The sequence below is a fragment of the Choloepus didactylus genome, chromosome 2 (assembly GCF_015220235.1).
Source record: "Choloepus didactylus isolate mChoDid1 chromosome 2, mChoDid1.pri, whole genome shotgun sequence".
Lineage (NCBI taxonomy): Eukaryota > Metazoa > Chordata > Mammalia > Pilosa > Megalonychidae > Choloepus > Choloepus didactylus.
Window position 1 is genome coordinate 237,140,151 of NC_051308.1, and position 17,154 is coordinate 237,157,304.

The 17,154-nt window shown below is 41.9% G+C and overlaps 1 protein-coding gene across 3 annotated transcripts in view; it reads right to left on the bottom strand.

Annotated features, from left to right (window-relative positions):
* CLCN6 (chloride voltage-gated channel 6) overlaps positions 1 to 16,898 on the bottom strand; it is a 33,051-nt gene extending 16,153 nt beyond the window's left edge. For all 3 annotated transcript variants that reach the window (XR_005215509.1, XM_037828507.1, XM_037828505.1), the window contains exons 1-8: positions 16,775 to 16,898; positions 15,926 to 15,985; positions 6,156 to 6,221; positions 5,725 to 5,790; positions 3,735 to 3,801; positions 1,478 to 1,584; positions 759 to 885; positions 90 to 157 (exon numbers count right to left, since the gene is read on the bottom strand). Coding sequence is in view for 2 of the 3 variants with exons in the window: in XM_037828507.1 (XP_037684435.1) it covers positions 90 to 157; positions 759 to 885; positions 1,478 to 1,584; positions 3,735 to 3,801; positions 5,725 to 5,790; positions 6,156 to 6,221; positions 15,926 to 15,985; positions 16,775 to 16,861 (648 nt within the window). In the remaining variant the exon portion in view is untranslated. The remainder of the gene's footprint in view (positions 1 to 89; positions 158 to 758; positions 886 to 1,477; positions 1,585 to 3,734; positions 3,802 to 5,724; positions 5,791 to 6,155; positions 6,222 to 15,925; positions 15,986 to 16,774) is intronic.
* Positions 16,899 to 17,154: the final 256 nt, after the last annotated feature.

Consider the following 17,154-nt stretch of genomic DNA (forward strand, 5'->3'; position numbering starts at 1 on the left):
GGGAAGCCGATGTCCTATTTTTCATATCAACCCAAACTGCCATCAGATTCCAAAGCCGTGGGACGAGGGAGTGAGAACACAGCCCTTACCTGCGGGAGGCCGGCTCCCACCACCGCTCCACTGTGGATCATGGGGCCTTCCTTCCCCACAAAGAGCCCTGGGAAGAGGTGACAAAAGGAGACCGTCAGCACAGAAAGGCTTCTGGGTCAAGTGACTTTTTCTGCATTTACCTTTTCCTTGAGAAATATAGAACAGAGACAATTATATGAGGAAACGAGTGAGTCAAATTGCCATCAAATAAACTCCATTTAATGTCTTGCTAAGGAGAAATAGTCTTTAAACTCTAAATCATGGGTCAGCACACTATAGCCTGTGGGTCAAGTCCAGCCAGATGCCTGCTTTTTATGGCCTGAGAGCTTAGAACCCTCTTTACAATCTTAAACAGGTATGTTTTAAATGGTTATATAAAGTACTCATATAATATTAATCCTCAATTTTGCCTCTTGGTCTACAAAGCCTAAACTATTTTCTATCTGGCCTTTTGTGAAAAGCAAACCCCGCAAACCAACTAGATAGTCATTCTACTTCAAAGCAGAATGGTGTGCTCCCTACAGGTATTTCTAGAAAGCAACATGCTAACAATGCCTGTTCAGGGCAGGCCCTTCAGTCAGAACCTAATTAATTTACACATATAATTCTTCTTGCCGTCTTTACCCATCAAATTCTTTAAGGATAAAAATCTGAAAGACCCTCCTTACCTCCGGCCACACTGAACAGCACTCCAAAGACTTTGCAGAGCAGGGTCCGGAGACGGACGATTCCTGGCACTTTCACGCCGTTCAGATAGCATTTGATCTCGGGAATCCCAGAACCTGCTGCCACTGGCTGGTGGGGGAGAAGAGACACACATAGAAACTCAAAACCCATCAGCTCTGCAGGTGACCCTCAACCACGGAACGCTGGCAGCTAAGGAGGGAGAACTGATCTTCGCGGTCTAGCAGTGGTTCTCAAATGTCAGCAGCGTCAGCATCACCCAGAGGGCTGGTTAAAACACGGATGCTGGGTCCCATCCCCAGAGCTGCTGATTGTGTTGGTCAGAGTTGGAACCCAAGACTCTGCATTTCTAACAAGCTCCCAGGAGATTCAGCATCACCTAGGGAGGTTTCCAACAATCAGGAATGGGACCCAAAGATTCTGATAGAATTGGTCTAAGTGGGGGCCCAGGTATACAATTTTTAAAAGCACCCACAGTGATTCTGATGTGCAGTCAAGGTTGAGAACTACTGCCCTAATCTAGATTTTTCTTCTTAATCTCACCAGAGTCTGAAAACTTTACTTTGGGAAACATCTTCTCTACGTAAGCAAGAAATGGACATGTATTCTAAATCTAATTCAGTCTCTGACATTCTGGAAATGCAGATACAGAGCAGGAACCTAAAACTTCATAAGCAAACAGGCAACACCCAAGCCACCTCACCTCGATTAGTACGAGAAGGCTCGCCAAAAAGACAAACGTCAGGTTAAAACCCAAGAGTTCGAGAAGGGACAGGGCGAGGCAGCCTTGCCTGCTGCACTCCTCCACCGCTGCAGACACCAAGTGAAGGAAAACGTGGTCACCAACCAGAGGCCTTCTGGCAGTAGCTTGAAATGGTGGAGCTTCTCCTCTTCTAACAGGTTGGCTACTTACCACACATCTTTCTGTTCTCCGTTTATAAATTTAAAAAACAAAAAATAAACAAAAAACCCTGCCTGAGACATGTTCTACATTAGGAACCATTTTAAATTATGAAATAACTTCAATCATTACATAAAGCAACAAACACCCATAACCCCACAAGCCTCACTTTAAGAAATCTCATCATTTTGCCATATTTGCTTCAAATTAAAAAAAAAAAATAAAATGTCAGATAATGTTAAAAAAAACCAAACCAAACCAAAATGAAAAAACCCTTTGTTTTCCTCCATCTCCTCCCTGGGAGAAACCATGAACCTGAAATAATTGTGACTGTTCCCCTCCATATTTTCATAAGTACCTATATTGTTCTATATGTTTTTTAAATGAAAATAAATGGTACTGCAACTTTATGTACATTCTACAACTTCCTTTTTACTCTTTTTTAACATGAAATTTCTGAGAATTAGTCATGTTGATACATAATGTAGCTCTGCTTCATTCATTTTAATTTCTGTATAAAAGTACATTGTTCGGACAAACTATAATTTTTCCATTCTCCCATTTTGTTTGTTTGTTTGTTTGTTTTTACAGCAATGTTACAAATTACTCAGTTAACACAAGATGGGATCTACAATAACAATAAACTGGCTGCAGTCAGCGGCTGCAATCCCCGCTTATCTCCTCTCACTCCTTAATCTCCAGGGACACTGGAGGTCGATGACCACACTGGCCGCCCCAAGCCAAGAAGGGATGGAATCACCCTGCTGCCCCTGGAGATGCTCCCTTCCCCCGGGTGGGGCCCATCCAGCCTTATCTTTCTTTAGTTGTCCAGGCAGGCCAGGAGACCTGGGGCTCCCACTTGTTTTCGAATCAAAGCTGCAATGACGAACAAGGTGCATATTGAAGGAGGTACATCTTGCTATTTGCTTTCATTTGCATTTCCGAGCAGTGGTGAGGTGAGCACTTTTTCATAGGGTTATTGGTCCTTCCGTTTTCCTCCCTGGGAATCACCTGTTCATACACTTTGCTCCTTTTTCTACTGGGCTGTCTTTATTTTTGTTTTTCTTATTGAGTTCAGGTAGTTCTTTCTATATTCTGGACATTAACTGTTTGTCTCATATGCATAGTAGATAACCTCTCCCAGGCTATGGGCTTTTTTTTTTTTTTTTTTTATGGTATTTTATTGTTGTTTGGGGGTTTTTGGTTTAGACTGTTTCTATAAACATGCACTTTGATGTGGCTGAGTTTATTAATCTTTTCCTTTAGAATCTGTGCCTATTGAGGTATTGTTTAAGAAATTATTCCCTACTACTGACATGATATAGTCTTATAAAGTTTTACTTTGCCCATTTAATCTACAATCCATCTAGACTTTATCTTTATTTACATTAAGAAGTAGGACTCTAATTTTTTATTTTTTCCATATGTATAACCAAATGCCCTGGCATCTTTACCAAATCATTCATCTGCTTGCCACTGATTTATGACACTAAATCTGTCACAGTGTCACAGTGTCACAGAATGACTTTGTCATTCAACAAATTTCTCTCCCTATATTTGGGCCAGTAGCTGCTTCCGTATTATTTTCCAGTGGTCTAACTGGTTATTCCTGTGCCAGCACCACACTGTTTCAATGACAAGATCTTAAATGTCTTAAGTCTTGACATCTAGTAGGGTAAGTTCCTCTACTTGTTCTTTAAATCTGTTTTGCCTATTTTGGGCCCTTTACCCTTCCACACAAATTTAGAAAGGGAATTTTCAAGTCCCACAATAAATTCTATTGGGATCTCGACTGGAATTACACTGAATTCATGGACTGGACAGGGAGAACAGGCATCTCTGTGGCATGTGTATCTTGCCAACCGTGAATATGAGTCTGTCTTTCAACTTACAAAGGTCTTCCTTTTTGTGTCCTTCAACAATAATTAAAAACCATGAAGCTGAGTGGCTAATAAACAGTCATTCAGGGATCCTGTTTACTGTTAAACCCCTTTCTCAGCAAGAAACCATCTCAGTGACCACTCATGGCCAGAAACCCCAGGAACGGTGAAAAGGATACATGTCTGTACTACTCCAAACTTGAGTTGGGTGAAGAGTCGCACAAAAGAATCCACAAGGAGGCCCACCTGTGAAGAGCAAGAGGTCCACCAACAGCCCATCCCCGGAGGTATCAGGGACACTTCCCTTGAGAGGACCCGACTCCCCCATTGTGATGATGACGGTGGTCAAGTCACCCGTGTTATCAGCCAGGAATGCACTGATGAACTTTCCATCAGTCATTCTGGCTTTTGAGGGGATCCCTGCTCCAGCCTGGCTCCACAGCCCCTCCAGGGAACAAAGGAATGGGGTAGACCACAGCCGAATGAAGCAAAGTAAAATAAAGAGGGGGAAGGATGCAGAAATGATGTGAGACCAAGGAAGAGTGTCCTGTGATTAAAGAGTAAAGATACTGAGTTGTGTGAGTAACTGCTAAACTCTTTTGGAAGGCAATTTCAAAACAATTCCAAAAACACTTTCAGTGATGCACAGTGGGAAAAGCATATAGCTTAGGAAATTACTTTGAAAGAAACATTCATTTAGGTGTACACCTTTAATGCAGGTTGGTTAAAGTCAGTATTACTATTTCAGTCAATGGGTCCATGGGTAGATGAGAACACCAAGCGCTCCACCACTATTCCACTCACCTAAATCCCATGCTCAAGACTTAAAGGAGAACCAGAAACACTTGGGATTTTTGTGGATTCAATGCCAAAGGCTTCCCTATGGCCTTCCCTCAAGCCAGTGCCTGGAGGTTTTTTTTAATACTGATAAGAGAGGCAGCAGGGAGAAGAGCTGGTTGCTACATTAGAAAGGCAGGTCTGCCTTCCTTTAAGGTGAGTCTGCAAGGTAATTTGCTTGTTCTGATAAATGGCAGCTCAAAGGAGTTTGATGTGAAAGTAGCAGAATGACAAACAACTAGATTGCTAATGACTATGCTTATTACAGAGAAATTTGCAACCAGAAACATAAATAGCAAAATAGGCACCCTGAGATTTATCAACCCAAGTCTCCCTCCCATCCCCTAGTGGCATCCATCAGAAAGTTACCAAAGATCCTTCTGAATGTCATTAGTCTCACCTAGTAAGACACTCCATTACCACTGCATTTGTTACAGTAAAACTCGACAAGTGCTCTGAAAATAAAAATTCTGGTTGGTCCTTGTGGCTATATTTTATTAAATACACATCTACATTTTACCGATGTATCATGTAGGATGAGGTCTGGGACTGGCAGTAGAGAAAGGTGATAAACAGGCTGCTGCTTACTAGTATGGCTAACTCCCTATTCTAACATTGTATTGCAGGAAAATCAAATTTGACGTGTCATTTTGATTGACTGCTAGCTTTTCTAGCTTCTCTTCTTAAAGTTTAACGATGTAGAGTCAGCAGTTTTGTTTCCAGAATGCTTTCTACTACAATCCTTGGCAATGTTTCACAATCTCTCCCTTTTTTTGTGTGATTCATCTGTGAACTTGCTGAGCCCAGGAACCCCTGTTCATTCAGGCATATGCCTTCACCCACAACTGCCAGCTCCACCTTCTAGAAAAAAATAGCAATGAGCATGGAGGAAGCCCAGGACAGCACAATAAATTCACTGAGAACCACTGTGTCCTGTCCTGCTTGCTGGCATGCTATGCTAAAGGAATTCCAAAATTTTGTCCCACTGCTTTGCTTTCTCCCTACAGAGTGACTCAGCATGCACCATGTACTCTATCTCAGGTAGATGGGACTACCTGATAGGACTACAACCGTATCATAGGGGTTAAATCTGACCAAACCTTTGACCCCTTAAAGAGCACTATAGTTGTGTGGCTCACTTTCATTTCACAAAGCAAAAACAAAGCAAAAGCAACAGATATGAAAACCTCTGTCAGGAGTATTAACTAATATATGCAAAAAAAAGAAAAGGCCATCTCTGTTACAATGACAAATGACTTACTCACCAGGCCAGTTGTCCCTGGACCCCCTCCACCCCTCTGGCCCCCATCTCCCCACACCCTGTCTGCTCACCAGTCCAGTGCAAACTCCAATGGCAAACACCATCATCCACTTCACCGCCTCAAACCTTCGACCTTTCTGTTCATAAAGGAAAAGAATGCTTCAGTTTGTTACCGGGTTAAGTTGGCAGAAGGGAAGGTACACATCTCAACTAACCAGTTTTAGACTAAATTCCACATGGACAGCAAGCATGATGAAGACCGTGTAGCATATCATGGGGGCTTTACAATGCGAGGATGCTGAGCTCCTAGGGGCTGGGCCAGGTTCACGGCCAGTCAGCACACTGGTGGGGAGGATGAAGGTCTAGCGGGTAAAAGCTGCTATCTCATAACAGGTGTTAAAAGGCCAAGGGTAAGGGAACTGACCAGAGCATTTAGGACAGAAAAAAGGGGCTTGTTTCAAGGCCCATTCAGTTCCAAGAGATCAAGAATTGTGGGACTTACCTTATTATCCACAGTCTCCAAAACTTCCAGGTAAGGGTCATTGATACAGCGATCATAATCCAAACTCTGAAAGAGGGGCCAGGTCAGTATCACAATCCGTAGGAAGAATTACCAAAATCTGGGAAGGGACAAACTTGAGGTTCCTGCCACCCAAAGTGTGGATGGGCAGAGCAGCGGCACCCACAGCCCCCTGGAGGAACGAGTTAGAAATGCATAGCCTCAGGCCCCCACAGTGTCAGAATCTACACTCTACCAAGATCCCCAGGTGATTCAGAAGTACAGCTTTAGATTAATATTTCATGTTTATCAACAGTTTTAATTAGTATATTTTTAAACTTCCTGTTTCTGCAAACACTTAAAGACTGTACCAGTTTGTATATATTATATCCCCCAGAAAAAGCCATGTTCTTCGATGCAATCTTATGGAGGCAGACATATTAGTGTTGACTAAGTTGGAACGTTTTGATTAGGTTGTTTCCATGGAGATAAGCCCCAGCCAACTGTGGGTGATGGCTCTGATTGGATTATTTCCATGGAGGTGTGGCCCTGCCTATTCAGCATGGGCCTTGAGTAGTTTGCTACAGCACTATATAAACTCAGACAGAAGGAACGAGCTTGCTACAGCCAAGAGGGACACTTTGGGGAATGCACAGAAGCTGAGAGAGTAGCTGGAGCTGAGACAGACATTTTGAAGATGGCCACTGGAAGCTGATGCAGACATTTTGGAGAACGCCATTTCGAAATGCAACATGGGAGCAAGCAGACACCCGCCATGTGCCTTCCCAGCTAACAAGAGGTTTTCCAGATGTCATTGGCCATCCTCCAGTGAAGGTACCCGATTGTTGATGTGTTACCTTGGACGCTTTATGGCCATAAGACTGTAACTTTGTAACCAAATAGGCCCCCTTTATAAAAGCCAATCCATTTCTGGTATTTTGCTTAACAGCAGCATTAGCAAACTGGAACAAAGACCTTCAGCTATCACCAGCCTTACTCACATTACTCCATTAGAAATGAATAAAGCTAAACAGAAACAAATTATTTTTATTTTTCAAATTTCATATTTTTAAATACTTTCAAACTTACAGGACAGTTACAAAAATAATGCAAACCCCATAAAAGAATTCCAATATACACTTATTCCCCCCATGTGCCGGTCTGAATGTATTATGTCCCCCAAATGCCATTATCTTTGATGTAATCTTGTGTGGGTGGACCTATCAGTGTTAATTAGATTGGAATTCTTTGAGTGTTTCTATGGAGATGTGCCCCACTGAACTGTAGGTGATAACTCTGATGAGATAATTTCCATGGAGGTGTGGCCCCACCCATTCAGGGTGGGCCTTGATCAGTGGAGCCATATAAATGAGCTGACAAACACAAGGAACTCAGTGCAGCTGTGAGTGACATTTTGAAGAGGAGCTACAGCCAAGAGGGACACTTTGAAGAAAGCACAGGAGCTGCAGATGAGAGATGCAGTTTGAAGATGGCCATTGAAAGCTGACTCTTGCTCCAGAGAAGCTAAGAGAGGACAAATACCCCAAGTGCAACTAAGAGTGACATTTTTGAGGAACTGCCATTTTGAAACCAGAACTTTGGAGCAGATGCCAGCCATGTGCCTTCCCAGCTAACAGAGGTTTTCCGGACACCATTGGCCATCCTCCAGTGAAGGTACCTGATTGTTGATGTGTTACCTTGGATGCTTTATGGCCTTAAGACTGTAACTGTGTAACCAAATAAACCCCTTTTTATAAAAGCCAATCCATTTCTGGTGTTTTGCATTCCGGCAGCATTAGCATACTAGAACACCCCAGATATCTAGATCCCCCAATTTTTACATTTTGCCACATTTGCCATATCATTTTAGCTATCTATCCATCATTCTATCAATCCATCTATCTAATCTATCTCTCTGTATATCTATTTGTGTATTTTCTGAACACTTGAAGGTAAGTTGTATACATCACGCTCCTTGAAAACTTAATATTGCCATGTACATTTCCTAAGAAAAAGGACATTCACTTACATATCCACCTTAAGTGCAGTATCAACTTCAAGAAATTTAATTGATATAAAGCTTCCAGTTTATATTCCAATTTTTTCAGATGTCCCAATAGTGTCCCTTTGAGCCTTTTCTCCTCCCTTGCTAAATCGCTTCCAGGAACAAGTATTGCATTTAATTTTCATTGTCTCTTTAGTTGCTCATTCTTTTTTTTAACTGTAGGAACATATATACAACATAAACTTTCCCATCTCCACCACTCCCAAGCACACCATTCGGTGGGATCACTCATATTCACACTGTTGGGATGCCCTCACCAGCCTGCATTGCTAAAACTTGTCCATCTCCCCAAACAGAAACCCTACATCCACTATGCATTAACTCCTCACTGCCCCCGCCCCCACACCCCTGACAAACTGTGCTCTACAAAGCTTGTACATTCTTTGATATTTTCTTTGTGCTTACTATGGGGCTAAATTTAACATCCTAAATCTATTAACAGGCTCATTTGTTCAGATACCAATCTAACTTCAGTGGTATACACAAACTATGTTCCTATAACCCTCCAGCCCTATCTTTATGTAATTCTTGTCACAAACTGCATGTTTATACATTGTAAGTAAAAAACCACTGATTCATTGTTACATTTTACACATTTGCCTTTCAGATCCTATAGGAAGAGAAAGTGGAGTTACAAAACAAAAATACAATAGTATTACCCTTTATATTTACCCATGTTGTTACCCTTACCAGAGACTGTTATTTCTCCACGTGGCTTCTATCTATTGTCTATTGTCCTTTCCTTTCAACCTGCAGAACTCTTTTTAACATCTCTTGTAGGGCCAGGCTAGTAGTGGCAAACTCCCTTAGCCGTTGTCTATCTGGGAATGTCTTAATCTTTCCCTGATTTTTTCAAAGATAGTTTTGCTGGATATAGAATTCTTGGTTGGCACTTTTTTACTTTCAGCACTTTAAATATGTCATCCACTGCTCCATGGTTTCAGATGAGAAATCGACACAATCTTATGAAGCTCCTTGTACACACACATTGTTTCTTTCTTGCAGCTTTAAGAATCCTCTCTCTGAGAATGCAATCTTAGAGCATAGCTTATCAGGGGAATGTTTATTGTAGTAGTCCCTAGATTGTGAGCTCTTACAGCAGTCATATCTATTCCCCCTCAAGGAGCTGGGGAAAAATGAGGAAATCTTGGACTTCCCCACCTGGGTTATTACTGATATTCTCACAAACATTGAGGACTAACAATTCAGTAGGATGAACCCTCAATCTTGGGCTTGCCATTATGAAGCTTGTTACTGCAAAGGAGAGGCTAAGCCTATTTATAATTGTGCCTAGGGGTCTCCCCCAGAGAACCTCTTTGTTGCTCAGATGTGGCCCTCTCTTCTCTCTCTAAGCCCATGCGGCGGGTGAACTCACTGCCTTCCCCCTTACGTGGGACATGACTCCCAGGGGTGTGAATCTCCCTGGCAACATGGGACAAGACTCCCAAGGATGAGCCTAGACCTGGTATCATGAGACTGAGAAAATCTTCTTGACCAAAAAGGGGAAGTGAAATGAAACAAAATAAAGTTTCAGTGGCTGAGAGATTTCAAATGGAGTTGAGAGGTCACTCTGGAGGGCATTCTTATGCACTATATATGGAGATCCCTTTTTAGTTTTTAGTGTATTAGAATAGCTAGAAGGAAATACCTGAAACTGTCAAACTGCAACCCAGTAGCCTTGATTCTTGAAGACGATTACATAAGTATGTAGCTTACATGGTGTGACTGTGTGATTGTGAAAACACTGTGGCTCACACTCCCTTTATCCAGTATATGGACAGATGAGTAGAAAAATAGGGACAAAAACTGAATGAAAAATAGGGTGGGATGGGGGGATGGAATGCTTTAGGTATTCTATTTTACTTTTATTTTTATTTTTTATTTTTTTGGAGTGGGGAAAATGTTCAAAGATTGATTCTGGTGATGAACACACAACTATATGATGGTACTGTGAATAGCTGATTGTACACTGTGGATGACTGTAGGGTATGTGACTATATCTCAATAAAACTGTATTTAAAAAAAAAGATTTAAAAAAATCCTCTCTTTATCTTTGGCATTTAAGGGTTTGATTTTATGTCAATATGGATCTACTTGAGTTAACCCTGTTTGGAGTTTGTTGAGGGTCTTAGATGTGTATATTCGTATTTTTCATTAAATATGGGAAGTTTTCAGCCATTATCTCTCTGAATATTCTCTCTGTTCCTTTCTCTCTTCTTCTCCTTCTGGGCCTCCTACATTGTGTATACTGGTAGGCTTGATGGTTTCCCACAGATTCCTCAGGCTCTGTTTACTTTTCTTCATTCTTTCTGCTCCTTAGACTGGATGATTTCAACTGTCTCACGTTCAAGCTTCCTGATTCTTCTGCTAGCTCCAATGTACTTTTGAACCCTTCTAGGGAAATTTTAATTTCTGTTACTGTGGGCTTCAGCTCCGTTTGGTTCCTTTTCATAATTTCCATCTCTTTATTGATAGTCTCTTTGAGTTCATCTATCATCTTCCTGATTTTCTTAAGTTATCTGCCTATATCCTCCTTCAGTTCTCTGGCATATTTAGGACCATTTTTTATAAGTCTTTGAATGGTATATCCCACATCTAGTCCTCTTTATTGATGGTTTCTAACACTCTAATCTTTGCCTGGGTCATCACTTCCTGTATCTTTGCATGTTTAAACCTGGATATTGTGGTATTTTAATGTGTTATCTCTGGCATATAGACTGAGGCATCTGTTCCTTAAACTTGTATCCAGCTACTGTTATGAAAGAGCTTTCCTTGAAATCCAGGAGCTAACAGAAAAACAAACAAAAAAACAAAACAAAACAAAAAGACACCTTTCCTAGTCTTTGTAGATTAACTTGTGCAAGTGTCCTCCTTTAGGGCTTATCCATACAGTAAAAATAGAAAACAGCTCGAGGCCAAAGCATAGGGGTCACCCTGATTCTTTCTGCAACATGTGTCTTGTCTTGGGCATGCACAGGTAGCCCTGGCAATTCCTCCATTTACACAGGTACCAATGTTCCCTCTTCCCAAGGAAACAGTTTCCTCATACTCCGGGCACTGCACTGTGCCAGCAATCGTTTGTCCCAGGCAGCCATTTGACTTCTCTCCCACAGTGTCCTCTTTGAGGGCTCTCTGAACTGCCTTCTATAGGCAGGGTAAGTTCTGGGATAGTGAGCCCTCAGGCCATCACTGACAGAATGGGCCAGACACATAGGCTCCCAAAATGCGCACAAGGGTTACTCTGCTCCCTCTAGAACCAGAACCAGGGATCCGCATGTATCCGCACCCAGCAGCTAGGTGTGGGGGAGGGGCCAGCCAGGGCGCCACGAGGTCCTACCACTTTTAAGTGGCCTTTTCGTAGTTTGGCGCTCACCCTGCTCCTGTAGACTTCGGGAAAGATGTTTCTGCTAGTTTTTGCTAGCTGTTGAAAGCTTCTATGGGGAAAAAGCATCCTAAAGCATCTCAATTTGCCATTTTAATGGGGCTGAGGCCCAAATCAGATTTTAAAGTCAATTAATTATAATTTTCTTGCAGTTAGCTTCTATGACAAAGAGGTTAGTCAAAAGACAAACTGGTATGGAGAATATTTTAAAAAACATTTCCAGATTATGTTAGGCAGAAACACAGAGTCAGCCAATCTAAGGCAGTATTTCTTAAGTCATGCTTTACAGAACCCAGATATTCTCCAACATTTTGCAGATGTGCCACAAAAATTTAGAACAACAATTCAAATGCAGTAACTTCATTTCTCCATCTTGTGAGAGAAGTGGCAGTTTGGCAACAAAGGAAAATGGTCCACCATTACGCTCTCTTCTTCTAAAACATACTCCTACCTACACATTAGCTAAAGCACAAGCTAGACATTGGCCTGTGGTCACACTCCCAGGCAAGAGCTTAAAATCAGTGAAACACAGATGCGGCATGTGATAATTTATGCCATAGACTACCCAGAGAAAGTCAAAGATCCCTTTAGAAACGGTCCTGGAATATCAACAGGGGGCTAACTAAATAAATTATAATACCTCCAGAAACAGAACACTGTGCAGCAATAAAATAATTACACTAGGCTGAGATGGACAGAGGTGGAAAACATCCAAAAATTAAGTAAAAAAAAAAGGCAAGATGTAGGGAAAAAAAGTATAACAGGATCTCATTTTGATTAAACAAAATTAAGATTATGTGTAAATCAGGATGCATAATACAAAAACATCTGGGAAAATCGTTAATAGTGGCCATCTCTGAGTTGGTGTTCTAGGAGGTATACACACCTGTATATTGTTTGAAATGTGTGCAGCCAACATGGTGTACATTTTATGTTTTAAAAATTAACTTTATTTTTCCTGCTCACAAAGCAAAAACTTCAGTGAGTGAAAAATACTGGTGCTGGGAAACTAGACTCATCTATGAGTGACTAAATCAATGTATACATTTAAGCAACAAAAGTGACATTGCATTCTAGGAACAAATAGACACGGAATAAAATGTTGAAAATATGAATAGTCTTCATATCAAATATGTTTGGAAATGACTGGTCAATTAATTATTTGCTTGGCAGTTTTATCTAGTAATGCTATGGCTCCATAAACATTTAAAAGGTATTTAGATATCCAGAACAGGCAAATCTATAGAGGCAGAAAGTAGACTAGTGGTTGCCTAGGGCTGGGGGTAGAGGGGAATGGAGAGTGACTACTAATAGGGTTTTTTTGGGAGGGTGATGCAAACGTTCTAAACTAGATTATGGTGATGGTTGCTCGACTCTGCGAATATCCTAAAAACCACAGAATTGTATACTTTAATGGGTGAATTTTGTATGTGAATTATATTTCAATAAAGCTTTTTTAAAAAGGCATTTTGAAATAACTGCAACCCCAGATCATCAATCTTTTCTCATCCTTTTAAATAAATTAGTTAGAGGCTGACACTCTGTAAATATATGCCAAAGGAAAACATGATCTATTAATACCAGACAGAGTTATTTCTCCTTTGCTAAGACTGACTAAATTACTTCCTTTGGTTTGGGGGACTAACAACTCATTCTTTTCAATAAAGTTTGTATTGGTGTTCTGTAGGGCTGCTGCACATAGTTATGAGCAAAAAGGTGCCTGGTCATGGAGGCAAGTGGGGTTGAAATGCAGCCCAAACTCAGCCTGGAAGGGCCACCTTGTCGCCTTACCTCCATCTGACCTTGGCTGGGGGTGATGCTACAGCCCAGAGCAGGAGGCCTTTTATTCCAATCCCTTTGCTTGGACAGGGTGCCTTTTTCCAACTTGAAAGAGCAGTGTAGGCTCTGTGACTTCCATGAAAGCACTGCTGTTTGGTGTTTCAAGTCCCACAGACAGGAAGCAACTATTATTCAAACCATCTACAATATAAATGGATGCCAAAACGGGGATTCTGACATCTTGTAAGATCTCAACTTACCAAAGAAAGAGGCAAGTACAGCAATGAACTCTCTCCTGAGGCAGGAAGGAGACGTTCTGAACACATTTTAGACAGATTTTCAACAGAAAGGTTTCCTAGCTGACCCTTTAGTAAGTAAAATCTGAGTAGTTTTCTAAGTGCCTAACTGAATTTGTTTTCACACAAAGCAAATGTCCTCGAGAAGCTCGTGCTCGGAGATGGTTAACTGAGAAATATTAAGGACTCATGTGAAAGCACATTAAGCCATAAAAATTATATAAGTCAGCATATTAGCTGAAAGAAAGTGCATTTACAAAGAAATATAAGTGCAGTTTAGCGGAAGGAGTGAAGCAGTCTTGGGATGGGAGGGTGGTGGGACAAAGCAGCCTTGGGCAAGCTCCCAAGGGTAGGATGAAGGAGTCCCAGTAGTGGTGACAGTCTTAGGATGACATCAGAGGGGCACAAGGTGACAGTACAATTTGGAGTGTCTTCAATTCCTGCAACCTCTCAACCACGAAAAAGGGCTCCTCTCACCAAAGGAAACAAGTAAATATGAGAAAATACACTAGTGGATACCAAGCTTCTGGATACATTAAAGGCAGCCCATCAGGGGAGCATATTAAATTATACCACAGTGGTGTGATTGGCAAAATACAGACTATAGAAAATTCCAGAGTTCCAATTATTTCATCAAACAAATTGCAAGAGAAAATAAAGATGATGGGGGAACTCTACAGATCAAAAGAGATTTAGAAGACATACCAAACAACTACAATGGGAGGGCCTTATTTGGAAATCATTCAAACTACCTGTTAAAAAATTCATGACTGGAAAATTTGAGCACTATATATTTGATGATATTGAGAAATTACTGTTAATTTTTTAGGTGTGATAACAGTATTGTGTTTGTTTAAAAAAAAAATTCCTTATCCTCTACAGATGCACATTGAATCATTTATGGGTGAAATAATATGATATAGGGACACAGAACGTGTGTCCCATTTCACATATTCTGAAATAATACGTGAAATGGGACATGCATGCCAGCTTGGATTAAACAAGATTGGGCAAGTGTTGAATAACTGTTGACACTGGGTGATGAGTACATGGGGCTTCGAACTACTGTTCAGTCTACTTTTGTATATGTTTGAAATTCTCCATAATAAAAGTGAAAGAAAAACAAAAAGTCCCATACTGCCCTACAAATCCTAAAAGTTACACCAAATTCTACAGCAAAAGGAAGAAGAAAAGTTTAAAACAAAATTAGTCTAGGTATGCTATTGCCCAGCACACAAGATTTTAAAAGTCTAACATGACTTTAAAACAAATGCATGACTAATTCCACTTCTTGGAATTAATTCTAAGGAAACAATTAAGGATGAGTAAGAAATGGTGTTCACCACCATAGAGATGATCACAGAAAAGTTGGAAGCAACCAGAAATGGATTAAACAATTATGGTACAATAAAATACAATGCACCTGGTTCAAAAGTTAATGTAGAAAAGTATCTAGTATATAAAAATGTTATCAAGTGGCGGGAAAACAGGTTAAAATGATATATTCACTAAAATCTCACAATTGTCACTTAAGGAAAAAAAAAAAAAACACATGTAGGTAAGCATAGGAAAGGACCTAAAAGAACATTTAGCAAGGTCTTGGGTTTTTTTTTAGTAAGGTTTTAATAGTAATCATCTTTTAATAAGTGAGATTATGACTTCTTCTCTAGCTGCTTCTTTGTGTAAATAAAGAATTCTCAGTCATAGCCATGGCTTGCTTTTGTTATTTCAAAAATCATATAAAAAGTCATCATGAATTGCTGAAATAATAAAAAGTCACACAACATTAAATTTCAGCTTAGCAGCATTGGCCTTACTAAAGACATACATACTCTTAAGACCCATACTTGAAACTGGGAACTACAAACTGGAACATTACAGAGAAAAGCTGAAAACGAAGTTCTTTCAGAGGAGAAGCAAGGCTTCCTGGTTGGACACCCATTATGAGCACTCACCGTTGGTGGCTTTGACTCTGGGTCTCTACAAGTTGTACCAGGACAGATACTCTATCCAAGTTAAGGTGCCAAAGGTCTAGGAAAGCATAAAGACCCCCAGACCTCGTTTGGGAATCAAGGTGAGAAGAGGGCTTGTTAAGCAGCCCCTGCCCAGAGGTAAGCCACATCTTACCCACTCACTCCCTTGCATGGAAGGTCATCAAAGAGCATCTCTGGTTCGAATTCTAGAGCTTCCCTCTGAAGCCAACAGGCCACTCACAACTTAAGTTACCCAAGAGAGCGTCTAAGGAGCTCACCTCATAGTCTTTCCTTGGAAGAATTTCATCCTCCTCTTCCTGTGTTTCTCCAAGGATGGTCTAGAAAAACAGACCCATATGGAACACCCTTTTAATGGCTGAAAGTGGAAAGAAGCAGAAGTATTTACAGAAACCAAACATCGGTTTTTAAATCATCTGGAGCCACTATCATCAACTGGGAATAAGATCTTTAAAACATGAGGGGGATTGGGGGGTGATGTGGGTTAGGATCTAGTCACCAGCTGTTATTTATTTCTATTGATACGTTCTCTAAATATCTACTCTAGTCTTCAGCAAAGCTCAAAGATGTCCAGTGTCAGCTGAAAGGGAAAAAAAAAATCAGGTTCCAATCTGACAATGCACCAAATCTGAAATCAGAAGGGAGCTGTCAACTCTGGGAACACAGCAACTCAAGTTTTCCCAGTGTGCTTTGCAGAGGGGAAGCTGGATTGTCAGTGACCCAGAAAGGATGAGGGATAGAGTGAGAAGGGGCTGGAGAAACTAAGCAGCTGCGTGTTACGCACTAAATCCTGTGCAGGGGCTCATTCCAAAAAAGCTTGTTCCATTCAAAACTCCTTTCAGATAGAACTAAAAGAAAATACAGATGCGATTAACTGCTGCTGGCCTGGGGTATCTCCCTCTGATTCCAAGGAGGTACAGATTATAAGAGAAGACCCCAGACTTGGACGCGTGAAGAGAGGCAGAGGCTTCGAGAGCCCAGGCTGCGGTCCCCAGGCCCCACCCGCTGCCACCTGCGGGCCCAGCTCGGCCCGGCCCCACCCCCGGCAACGCCTCCCGCCGGCTCTTAGCAACCGTCCCCTCCCCAGCCCGGCCCTGCCCACTCCGTACCAGCTCCTCAGGGGTGCGGATCTCACGCTCACCGCAGCAGCAGCACCACCTGCAGCAGCAGCACAGGGACCCCCTGCACCCCGCCATCTTCCTCCTTTACTGCCACTCCGGACCCCTCCGCCAGCCCCCTCCCCCACCTAAAGCCGCGCCTCACGTGACTGGCCCCGGGAGAGTCACGTGGCCCTCTCGAGCTTGGGGACGGAGACCGGGAGTGGCTGCAGACGGGTGGGGCGAGGACCCGCGTCACATGACGGTGGAAGGGTGGCCTCCTACGAGCCTCCCGGGCGCGGCCATGTTGGGGGCGGGGCTACCGCTTGCCCGCCCCGGTGGTTTCCGCCCCGTCGCCCCGCCTCCCTTGGCACCCGACGCCGGCACCGCGC